This window comes from Cebus imitator, unplaced genomic scaffold (genome assembly GCF_001604975.1).
Source record: "Cebus imitator isolate Cc_AM_T3 unplaced genomic scaffold, Cebus_imitator-1.0 Scaffold248, whole genome shotgun sequence".
Classification (NCBI taxonomy): domain Eukaryota; kingdom Metazoa; phylum Chordata; class Mammalia; order Primates; family Cebidae; genus Cebus; species Cebus imitator.
Window position 1 is genome coordinate 2,857,098 of NW_016107563.1, and position 12,513 is coordinate 2,869,610.

At 53.7% G+C, this 12,513-nt stretch overlaps 1 protein-coding gene across 1 annotated transcript in view; it reads left to right on the forward strand.

The window, feature by feature from the left end:
* SMAD6 (SMAD family member 6) overlaps window positions 1-4,935 on the forward strand; it is an 81,430-nt gene extending 76,495 nt beyond the window's left edge. The window contains exon 4 of the mRNA XM_017498675.2: window positions 4,101-4,935. Within this exon, the coding sequence (XP_017354164.1) occupies window positions 4,101-4,639 (539 nt within the window). The 3' untranslated portion in view covers window positions 4,640-4,935. The remainder of the gene's footprint in view (window positions 1-4,100) is intronic.
* Window positions 4,936-12,513: the final 7,578 nt, after the last annotated feature.

Sequence of the window (12,513 nt, forward strand, 5' to 3'; positions counted from 1 at the left end):
GAGTAGCTGGGATTACAGGCACACGCCACCACGCCCAGCTAATTTTTGTATTTGTAGTAGAGATGGGGTTTCACCACGTTGACCAGGATGGTCTCGATCTCTTGACCTTGTGATCCACCCGCCTCGGCCTCCCACAGTGCTGGGATTACAGGCTTGAGCCACCGCGCCCGGCCCGAGACCTTAGTTTTTACACACCACCATTCAGTGCCCGAGGGCCTGAGCCCACCAGCCCACCTGCTGGGCAGGATTCTCGTGGGGTGAGGGCAATGTGCAGGCACTGGGACGTATTTTATTTCCTGGCTCCTTCCTTTTTATTAGGTTGGTGCAAAAGTAATCGTGACTTTTGCCATTGAAAGCAATGGCAAAAACCACGATTACTTTTGCACCAACCTAATAACATGTTCCAAAGAGAGCGTCCTAGGGATATATGAGGCCCTGGGCTAGATGGAGACCCACCCCTTCCTAGTCAGAGTGTAGACCAACCCGGGGGCAGTGACCAGCAGTCCAGACACTTGTTAAGGCCAAGGGAGGAGCTGCAGTTCAGTTGCCCGAGGGGGGAGAGGTCAGAGAGGGCTTCCCAGAGGTGGCAGTCTGTCTCCCTGAATTTGGGAGAATCGGCTAGGATCACAGACCTGATGAGGTGTAACCCAGTCTGTTCAACCAAGGAAGCTGCAGGGGATGGGGCCTGGCTCCTGCCCTGGGTGTCCCTGACCTGGATGGCTGGGGCGGGCGAGGCCTAAGGGCAGCTCTGTGGCTTCATCCCCAGTCATAGGGTACCATAAGGAGCGCTGGGGCTAGGCTGGGGACACAGGTTTTGAGGTGGGAGGACGGGGGGAGTTTGACCTGGCTGGGATGGGGGCAACTGAGAGGAGGGGGATAGGAAGTCTCATCTGTCCTTGAATTGAAGAGCTTCCTCCCCTCCCCTCCCCTCCCCTCCCCTCCCCTCCTCTCCCCTTCCCTTTCCTTCCCTTTCCTTCCCTCCCTTCCTCTCCCTCTTCCTCCTTTTTTTTTGAGACAGAGTTTCACTCTGTTGCCCAGGCTGGGATCTCTGCTCACTGCAACCTCTGCCTCTGGGATTCAAGCGATTCTCCTGTCTCAGCCTCCTGAGTACCTGGGATTACAGGCGCCCGCCACCACACCCGGCTAATATTTTGTGTTTTTGGTAGAGACGGGGTTTCACTATGTTGGCCAGGCTAGTCTCAAACTCTTGACCTCATGATCCGCCCGCCTTGGCCTCCCAAAGTGCTGAGATTACAGGCGTGAGCCACCGCACCCGGCCGAAAAGCCTTTCTTTTCTTTTTCTTTTTTTTATTTTTTTGAGACAAGGTCCCACTCTGTGGAATGCAGTGCCACAATGACAGCTCCCTGTGACTTCAAAGTCTTGGGCTCAAGCAATCCTCCTGTCTCAGCTCCCCGAGTAGCTGGGACTACAGATGTACACCATCATGCTCAGCTAATTTCTTAAAGTTTTTTTGTAGAGATGAGGTCTTTCTTTGCTGCCCCGGCTGGGCTTAAACTCCTGGGCTCAAGTAACCCTCCTGCCTCGCCTCCCAGACTTCCCAGCCAGAAACCTTTCAGAAGCTGGGAAAAAGAAAGTCACACCACCCATGCCCTGCGCCCCTGCCCTTCCCCAGCTAGACTCTGCCTTTTTCCATGGACAGGTAGTGCTGTCACTCCGTGGCTGGGCAGCTGTCTCAGAGCCTTGTCTGTGAAGAGGGTAGCAGTGACTGCTCCCTCAGTGAAAGTAAACTGAGTCCTCCCAGGGTGGGAATAGGGACGCCCCAGCTTGTAGAAAGTCACCTCTAGAACTCATGGACCGTGAGGGCAGTCATGGTTACCAATGGGGAAACTGATGCTCAGGGAGGGAGAGGGACTTGCTTCGTGCACAGGTTTTAGGGAGGAGCCAGGGCTGAACACTCTGGAGAGTGGAGAAGAGCTCCCCTCTAGAATGTGGCCTAGCACTGAGGCGGCCCCAGCATTCACTGGTGTACCCTGGGCCTCAGTTTCCTCACCTGTGAAATGGGGTGTTAGTAGAGGTGAAACGAGGCTGTTGTGAAGAAGGGGTGTAGCTCATAGGAGGCACTCATCAGCGCCGCTGCCCGTCCTGCCTCGTTACTCCAGACGTCGCTTCTTCACATCCCTACCTGGCACACTCATGGAATTCTTGTTGGTTGGTGAGCAGCGTGGGTACTGGAGTTTCATGCCCAGGCTGGCACAGTGCTGCTTTTCTGGCCCCTGGGGGCTCCCAGACCTGTGCCAGATAGATGAGTGGGGAGAGGGGCACTGGCATGGGGTGGCTGGAGCTCAGTCTGGCTGTTTCCAACTGCCCCCCTGCTGAGACTGGCCCGGTGCCTGCAGCCTGATGACCTCCCATGGGTCTGAGCTGTTTCTGTCTCTGTTGCCCACTGGCTAAGGGGCAGTTCAGTTGAGGGCAGGATGCAGCAGGACCTCTTCCTCCATCCCGACCATCAGCTGAAAGCATCAGAGGCCTCGCTGGAGACTGTGAGGCAAAATGATCCAAGCCGTGGGCTGGTGTGAGGACTTGGATTATCACCAGCAGACCTGGGGACTTGTGTCTGGAACCTCAGTACCAGGCACAGGGCAAGGGGCACACTCATGGGGCCTGTGCCCAGCCCAAAGCCACAGCAGAGCAGTCAGCCTCCAGGATGCCCCTGAGGCAGACAGCTTCCTGCCAGGTGGCTGGGTGGGCCTCCCAGTGTGTAAGGGGATGTCAGGGGCCCTGCCACCCGGTTCTTCTGGGGCCTCTAGGCAGGGGCAAAGCCAGGGCAAGGCAAAGGCAGCCGGAGCCGGCCTCACTCAAGCTCCCAGGTGAAGCTGTTAGAAGTGTTGTCCTCTGGGATTTGGTTGGACTTTGATCAGTTTTCCTCGGAGAAACAGCCATGAAGGACCTCTCTTTGCTCTGTCAAGCCTCCAGCAGAATGCCTCCCTCTGCACAGGCCTGGCCAGTGACCTCTGTGGAAGCAGGTGTGGCAGGCAAATCATGTCACCTCACTGCGCAGTTATGGGTGCCTGCCTGCTTCTCAGAGCTGTGAGCTCCAAGGAAAGGCCAGATGTCAGAATCTGAGAAGCTGGCCACAGAGAGCAGGGAGCACCCTGGCCCGTGCTGGTCTGAACTTTGGTCTCAGAAAATTGTTAAACTCCTCCAGACACACAGACGCCCCCAGTCAGAGTGACAAGGGGTTTCAGTAACAGCTACCCCTTTGCTATACAGTGGGGAAACTGAGGCCCAGAGAGGAGCAGCACACACCTCAGAACTGCTGGCCATCTCCAGAGCCCTTAAGGAGCCATTTTCTTTGTCATTTAGGGACCCTCAGCTCCTCTGCCATGCAGAAGTGACTGCAGTTCTGGTGCCAACCTGCATTTCCTGCCAAGAATGCCAACTCAGGTCGGCGGTAGCAGGAGACTGAGGCTGAGGCAGGGAGCAGTCAGGCAGTCATATTTATAACAAGGCCACCGCAGGAATCCTACTGCTCCAGGCAGGAAGGGATCCTGGGGCAAATCCCCCCACCCCCAGCCCGCCTCCTTGTGCTTGAGTCCTGGAATGTGGTGATTTCAACACCCCCATCCCCCAATAGCCTAGCCCTGTCGGCTTGGGGCTTGGACTAGTGGGTTCAAATCCTGGCGGGGTGCCCTGCTCTGTAGAAGGAGGAGAGGGTGGCGGCCTTGCAGAGTGATCCTGAGGACCACGTGAGTTCCATGTGCCGTGGTGAATAAGAAGTACGGTGCTCCACGCCTGGTCCCCGGGGGTGCCCCGCAGTCCATCCCTCCGTCGGGGGTGCAGGCAGTTGTGTGTCTCCTGCTGGCAGGAGAGTCAGGGGCAGGGTTCGTGGGTTCACAGCACCTCGCGTAGAGCGGGCAGGCTCTGGCTTGCCCTCTGTGGCTCCTTGCCTTTGTTTCTTCCTTCTTGCGTGTGAGAAAGATGTCCCGTTGTGTGCTGCGTCTCCTGCGGACAGCCTGGCACACAGTCGGTGCCCACATGACCACCGGACGCTGGAAACCTTCCCAGCGCCCACTGTGCGGACAGCAGCGCCCACCTCCCCACCCCAAATAACGCGGCGGTCCCTGTGCTTGTCCCGCAGACGCCAGCATGTCCCCGGACGCCACCAAGCCGAGCCACTGGTGCAGCGTGGCGTACTGGGAGCACCGGACGCGCGTGGGCCGCCTCTTCGCGGTGTACGACCAGGCCGTCAGCATCTTCTACGACCTACCTCAGGGCAGCGGCTTCTGCCTGGGCCAGCTCCACCTGGAGCAGCGCGGCGAGGCGGTGCGGCGAACGCGCAGCAAGATCGGCTTCGGCATCCTGCTCAGCAAGGAGCCGGACGGCGTGTGGGCCTACAACCGCGGCGGGCACCCCATCTTCGTCAACTCCCCGACGCTGGACGTGCCCGGCGGCCGCGCCCTGGTGGTGCGCAAGGTGCCGCCCGGCTTCTCCATCAAGGTGTTCGACTTCCAGCGCTCGGGGCTGCAGCCCGCGTCCGAGCCCGAGGCCGCCGACGGCCCCTACGACCCCAACAGCGTGCGCATCAGCTTCGCCAAGGGCTGGGGGCCCTGCTACTCCCGGCAGTTCATCACCTCCTGCCCCTGCTGGCTGGAGATCCTCCTCAACAACCCCAGATAGCGGCGGCCCCGGCGGACGGGCAGGTGGGGGGCCGCGGCCCAGAGACACAGCCCCCACGGACGAGCACCCCCAGATAGCATCTACCTAGATTTAATATAAAGTTTTATATATTATATGGAAATATCTATTATACTTGTAATTATGGAGTCATTTTTACAATGTAATTATTTATGTATGGTGCAATGTGTGTATATGGACAAAACAAGAAAGACGCACTTTGGCTTATAATTCTTTCAATACAGATATATTTTCTTTCTCTTCCTCCTTCCTCTTCTTTCCTTCATATATATATATATATATACACACACACACACATATATATATATATATATATAAAATGATACAGCAGAGCTAGGTGGAAGAGCCTGGGCTTGGTGTATGGTTTCTGAGCTATGAACGCGCAGACAAAAGCTAATACCAGTCACTCGATAATAAAGTATTTGCATTGTAGTTTTTTTTTTTTTTTTTTTTTTATATTGTCTTCTTTTTACGAAGAGGGGCAGGTAGGGTTTCAGCAGATTTCCAGCCCGTCATGTACCCTGAAACTTCACCTCAGTTTGCAAGTTTTACTCTTATTGGATAAACATAGAACAAATTGAAAAGCGAGGAAAGTCACATTTACTCCGAAGTAAACCAGAGAAGGTTCTGCTGTTCCTTCCTGCCCATGGCTGTGGTGTGTCTCTCGGATAGGGATGGGGGTGGGGAAAGGGAGAACACACTGGCCACTTTATCCTGGACAAGCTCTTCCAGTCTGATGGAGGAGGTTCATGTCCTAGCCTAGAAGGGCCCAGGCCCACACCCACCATCTTTGAGCTATGAGCAAGCCTGAAGAAGACACTATTGCTCACCACTTTGTGGAAACAGCCTGGGGAACAAAGACTGAAATGGACCTTGAACCCACCTGCTGCCTTGCAGAATCATCTCGAGCCCATGGTGAGTAGATTCTCTTAGGACCTAGACAGGCTATTTCCCACCCCCAGCCAAAAATAGCTCAGAATCTGCCCATCCAGGGCTGTATTAATGATCTATGTAAAGGCAGATGGTTTATTTCAACTTTTGTCAAAGGGAAAAGTCGAGGTTCTGGAAGAATAAATGACTTGCTCATGAGACAAAATCAAGGTTTGAAGTTACATCAAATTGTAGGACCAGAGCCATATCATTAGATCAGCTTTCTGAAGAATATTCTCAAAAAAAAAAAAAAAAAAAAAAAAAAAAAAAAAGAAGGTCTCCTTGGCCAGATAATGAAGAGGAATGTTGCATTGTATATCTTTTTTCTTGGACATTTATATTTAACATATTAAGTGCTCTGAGAAGTCCTATGTATTATCTTTTGCTGCATAATAAATCATCCCCAAACTTAGCAGCTTAAAATAACTAACATTTATTATCTCCCACAGTTTCTGTAGGTCAGGAATCTGGGAGCAGCTTGGCCAAGTGGTTCTGGCTCAGGGTCTCTTGTGAGGTTGCCATCAAGCTGTCGGCCAGGGCTGTAGTCATCTGAGTCTTGACTGGGTCTGGGGGACCTGATCCAAGCTCGCTCACGTAGCTGCTGGCAGGGTCCCTCAGGTCCCTGCACGTGGGCCTCTCCGCTGGGCCTTGCAGCATGGCTTCCCCAGAGCGAGTGATCAACAGCAGGGGTGAAGCTGCTGGGTTTTTGCTTTGTTTTGTTTTTTTGAGACAGGGTCTTACTCTGTCAGCCAGCCTGGAGTGCAGTGGCCCCATCATGACTCACTGCAGCCTCAGACTCCCTGGGCTCAGATGATCCTTCTGCATCAGCCTCCTGAATAGCTGGGACTACAGGTGCACACCATCCTGCCTGGCTCGTTGTATTTTTGGTAGAGATGGGATTTCGCCATGTTGCGTACGCTTGTCTTGAACTCCTGGGTTCAAGTGATCCTCCCACTTCGGCCCCACAAAGTGTTGGGATTACAGACACGAACTTCCATGCCCAACCTAAGCTGCTGTCTTCTGTAACTATATCTCTGAAGTGACATACCATCACTTCTGCCATACTTACTAGTCATACAAACCAACTCTTTACAGTGTGGGAGGGATCCCACAAGGACATGAATGCCAGGAGCGCCGCCACATCCTCCAAGAAGTCAAACCATTTAACTTTGTTTCCCAAAGTTATTTACCAATAGGCTGCCCCCCCCGCCCCGTAATTCTGTCCCCATACTGAGGCATGCCGGTGCTTCTAGGCTGACCACAGCTGGCCACGCCAGGTGCTCCGCACTGAGGCCCTGCTCTGAAGACACTCAGCAGAGATGTCCGTCTCACTGGAGTGAATATTCAGAGAGCTCTTGGTCTAGCGGCGGGCTGGGAGACACCTCAGGCTCACAGGCAGTTTGTGGGTGCACAGCCAAAAGGAATAAGCAACCGCTTCCGTGAGAGTGCCGAGGAGGGGAATCGGGAGGCCTGCTAGGAGGGCTCAGTGCTTTGACCTCTGGTCCTCACAGGACAAGTGAGCAGCAAGCTTGCAGGCTAAGGTTGGCAGAAGGCGCAGGAGCAGAGTTTGGGGGTGGCAGAGACCCGGAAGCAGGAGAGGCCAGGCTGCCCGAGTTCAAATCCCAGTTCTGCCCCTCGGAGTGACTTCAATGACTTCTTGACATGCTTTGGTGTTACCGTTTGTAAGATGGGAATAAGACTGTCTCCACCTCAGAAGCAGGTACGAATTGGGAGAATGAAGCACGCCACGCAGCACCTGTCTGGTCATCAGGACACGGCAGCTATCATTTTATTTATTTATTTTTTCAGGTAGAGTCTCACTCTGTGCCCAGGCTGGCTCACTGCAACCTCTGCCTCCCAGGTTCAAGCGATTCTCCTGTCTCAGCCTCCCGAGTAGCTGGGATTACAGGCGTGTGCCACCATGCCCAGCCAGTTTTTGTATTTTTAGTAGAGACGGGATTTCACCATATTGGTCAGGCTGGTCTCGAACTCCTGATTTCAGGTGATCCACTCACCTTAGACTCTCAAAGTGCTAGGATTACAGGCGTGAGCCACCGCACCTGACCCAGGTGGTATTATTAACACAGGGCCAGGGCTGGAAAGGTAGTTGGGGGGCCTCAAACACCAAGATGAGGAGCGAGGGTGATCTTCAGGGGGCAATGGGGAAGGTGAGCTGGTTTCTCAGTGGGCTAGGGAGATGAGCAGACCTGGGCCTCCTAAGGATCATTGCAGGGTCCCCTGAGCCCTGAACCCTTCCTGGCCCCCCTTGAGCCTGGTGCCCACCAATGCCAGTCTCCTGAGAGGGGCTCCTTGCCATTCCACTCCGCAATGCCTGGATGTGGAAGTGATCATTATGATCTGACATCATCGGGGGTTGACAGCCCCATTTTATTAGTGAGGAAACTGAGGCCTGGAGCAGGGAAGTGCTCACCTCAAGCCTGTAATCAAGGAGTGTGACCCAGGTTTCCTGATCCCACATCCTATCCCTGTCTGTCCCCCAGATTCTCAGAGGGCAACCAGCCAGGCAGAGATGGAGTCTCATTCTGTCACCCAGGTTGGAGTGCAGTGGTGCGATCTTGGCTCACTGTAACCTCCACCTTCTGGGTTTGAGTGATTCTCCTGCCTCGGCCTACTGAGTAGCTGGGACTACAGGCACCTGCCACTACTCCTGGCTTATTTTTGTATTTTTTTAGTAGAAACGTGGTTTCACCATGTTAGTCAGGCTGGTCTTGAACTCCCGACCTCAGATGATCCACCGTCTGGGCCTCCCAAAGTGCTAGGATTATAGGCGTGAGCCACCATCCCCGGCAGACATTGCCTCTCAGAGCTAAGCCTTACTGGCCCTACCCTGCCCTTCAAGGAAAACTCTCCTGGTTCTGCTGCCAGCCCAAACTCCTACACCCCTTCCCATTGCAACCCCGAGGCCCAAACCTAGCGTGGGAGTCCCGGTGCCTGTCTCCGCAGTCTGTTGTCCTGCCCTGCGCAGGCCTTGGCCCTTCTGTCTGAACTCTGCCGGCTCGTAGCTGGCTGCTCTGTGAGAATGTGCTTGGAGGAATGACTAGTGACACTAACTCACTGCTTGGGAGCCCTTACAGATAAAGAAGCCGATGGTGACATTAATGGCCATTTGTTCAAGCTCCCTGCAGGAAGGAGCAAGCCCACCCCGCCCCGTCTCAAACGCCAGTCTGGAGCTCTCCCCATGCCCTGGATGTGATTGGCTTTGTTGGAGTGGGCTTCTCCCTCAGGGGACAATATGCACACGTGAAAGACTGATTTCTGGGGACCCAGGGATCTCAACCTTGAAGCTATCTCCTGCTCCGAAGCTGAGGACTTCCCTGGGGTCCTCAGGTGGCCTTGAGTGTCAGGGAGAAGCCCTGTGGCTGCCTCCTTGAGGGTCTGAGAGTCCAGTTCCAGCCCCTCAGTTCACAGATGAGGAAACCGAGTTCTGGGAGTTGGTCTCCTGCTGAGTTCAGCCGTGGCGGGACCTGCCGTCCTCCCCATCTCCTAGTCTCATGGCTTCCCGGTAACTTTGCGGTTTTCCCTAGACCACCCAGGGATTGGGTGACTCAGGTTCCGACAGAGACACTTTCTAAACAAGCCCTGGGTCTTTGCAGAGTGTTGGGGGGAGCCCGGTCCCTGCAGGCCCTGGGAGGCAAGATTGGTAGGACTTACTGCCTCCCAAAACCAAGGTGATGCCCTAGGAGGATTCCCGCAATTGACTAGGTTTTTGGAGATGGGTTCGTCCCTATATTCTCTCCCATCCATTCCATATCCCCCCCCCACCGATCTCCGGCACCTTCCCCGCCTTAGTCTCTGGGTGTGTGTGTTGAGGGTAGGAATAGAGGGGTTGACCGAAGGAATGAGAGGAACAGATGGGAAGCAAGCATGGAGCCTGGAGATTTGGGGTTCTTGTCTCAGAAAACTGAGGCCCAGAGAGGGGGTGTGAGTGACCTGAGGTCACACAGCATGCACATACGTTATTCATCTCCGGAGGCTGCCATAGTTCACTCCCTGCCCATCTGTCCCCTCCCGAAAACTCCCATCCCACACATCGCAAGGAACATAAAAGCTCCAACTGCCTCTGGCTGCAGCCACCTTGTTCTAGTCCCCACCCTGCCACTCAGCAGCTGTGTGACCTTGGGCAAGTTACTTGACTTTTCTGTCTCAGTTTCCTCATCTGCAAAAGTGAGCAACAATTATATAAGAGTATCTACCTCCTAGGGTTGTTGGTAGGATTAGGTGAACTCGTGCCCGTCAGGCATTCAGACCTGGCCTGTAAAGACACTCATCAGGTGTTCACAGGTCTGACTTGGGGGCCTGGAAGGCAGCTCAGGGAGGTGGGCAAAGCTTTGGTGTGGGGACTCCTCAAGTGTGAAGACTCAGATCCAGATCCCTCAACTTGCTGGTGGCCTTGGGCAGTCACCTGACCTGTGTGAACCCCTGTTTCCTCAGCTGGGAAGTAGAATCAATGATCCACAGTCGCGTCCCTCCCCTGACCCCTCTCCTGCCACCTCCATCCTCCACCCACCGGGATGATCTGTACCCAAATCCAACCCGCCCCTCCTCCCAGTGCCCGGATGACTCCTTGTACCCGCAGGCTGTAGACCTGCCTCTCAGAGTGAGGCCCCAGGGGCATCGGGTTCTGCCCCATCGCGACCCCAGACAGCCCCCTTCGGACACCACACTCCAGACTGATCTCTGCCTCTGTCTGTCTTTCAGGCCTTTGCCCAGGTTGCCCCCTCCTTTCAACCATCTCCCAACCTGCCCCATCCCGGCTCTGACCACACCGCTGTCTACTCTTTCTTCCCCTGGAGACTCCCGAGAGCTAGAGATGTCTCATATCTTACTTGCCCCCATGGCCATGGGCCAGCCCAGTGGCAGATACAAAGGATGGACTCCCTGAATGTTTGTGGGATGAAAAGACCATGGAGGTAGTAGGTGTGGGCGAGTTATGTAAACTCTGAGGGACCAAGCATGCATGTAGAGGGGACTGTGTTTATTAGCATCGTGTGTCTCCATGACAACCCCCAGCTGGCTTCTCCCTACAGGCCCCGAAGATCACTCACCCCTCCTCCACCCTCAGGCCGGGGTTCTGGGGGGGTCATGCCCCGCAGCCTTATTCTACCTTCTTGAGAGTGTAGTGGCAAGAATTGCTGTTTGCATCTATTAAAGTACAGGAGGAAAAAAAAAGAATTCCTGGTTTGTGGTGGGAGGTGGACGAGGTGGGGAGGGGTCCATGGGATGGATTAGAACCACAGACTCGGGGAACATCTGAACTGGGAAAGGCCTCAGGGTACGTCTAGTGTCATGGCTATCCTGGAACTGAGGCCCAGAGAGGGCAGGGTGCTAACTAGGGTCACACAGCAAGGCAGTAGCAGATGGAGGCCCGTGCATGACTTGAAGGTCCTTCCGGAGCCAGCCTCAGCAATGCAGCAAAGGCGTCTGGGAAGCCAGCACTGGCCTGAGCAAAGCAGCTGAGAGTCCAGAAGGGTTGGGGTGCAGATCATATGTTTCATTGTGTTTTAATTGTAGTGAAATATACATATATATATGTATATTAAAATTTCCCATTTTAGCCATGTTCAAGTGAAATATATATATACTAAAATTCCCCATTTTAACCACTTTTAAGTGAACAGTTTAGCAACATTAAATACATTTATATTATTGTGCAGTCATCACCCCCATCCATCTTCAGAATCGCTTCCATCTTCCCTGTATTTTCTACATTTTACCGAGGTAAAACATGCATACCGTACAATGTGCCTTTTTAACCATTTTTAAGTGCGCGGTCCTGCGGCATTAAGCGCATTCTCATTGTTGCATTCCCTACGCTTTTCAATGAGAGGCGAATGAAGACAGGTTTTTAAATCCTTCTCCCTGGGATATTGAGCCTTTGCTGACTTCCAGCAGCCCTGAGAGCCTAGAGGAGGGTGCGTGTCACCTTGGCCCAGTTGGGGGGCTGCAGGAGGCTGTGCGGGGTGGGGAGGGGGTGTTCAGGCTAGGCTGATCATCACTAGGCACACAGCCTGTGAAACAGCCTTATAGCCTCGCTAACCATTTTCAAAACAACTATCAATGCGGCTAGTGGAGTATAGATTAAGCGTCCAGGATTTCTGAGCCTGAGATTGGGAATCTATGGTCTGAGCCGAGGAGAGATGGTTTTCAACTTGACCTCCTTGGACTCTCTGGGGTACCATGGGAGACCTGGGTAAGTGATGCTGGGAGATTTCCCCCCTTCCCAGGCCTCAATTGCCCCCTCAGATAAAAAGTCTGGCTGGGCATGGTGGCTCATGCCTGTATCCCAGCACTTTGGGAGGCTGAGGGGGGCAGATCACCTTAGGTCGGGAGTTTGAGACCAGCCTGTCCAACATGGAGAAACCCCGTCTCTACTAAAAATACAAAAAAATTAGCGGCCGTGGTGGTGGACACCTATAATCCCAGTTACTGGGGAGGCTGAGGCTGGAGAATCACTTGAATCCAGGAAGTGGAGGTTGTGGTGAACTGAGATCACGCCGTTGCACTCCAGCCCGGACAACAAAAGCAAAACTCTGTCTCAAAAAAAGAAAAGAAAAGAAAAGTCTGGGTCAGATGGCTTCTGGGGGAACTGAGGAACTCAAGAGAACCCCTGCCCTTCACCCAAAAGTCTTATGCTCCAAGAGAGGCAGGTAAGGTGAAGTTTCACGCTGAACCAGCTGAGAGAAGCTAGGACAATTGCTAGCAATAGAACTCTTACTTTGCTTAGTGATCATAATAGCAGTTATCATTTACTGAGGGGCTTGTTATGTACTTGTTATGTTTATATTATGTCATGTAATCCTTATTCCATTTTATAGATGAGTCTCAGAGAAGTTAAACAAGTTTGCCAAGGTCACACAGCTGGTAAGTATCAGAGCGGGATCTCACACCCAGATCCCTTCCCGGAG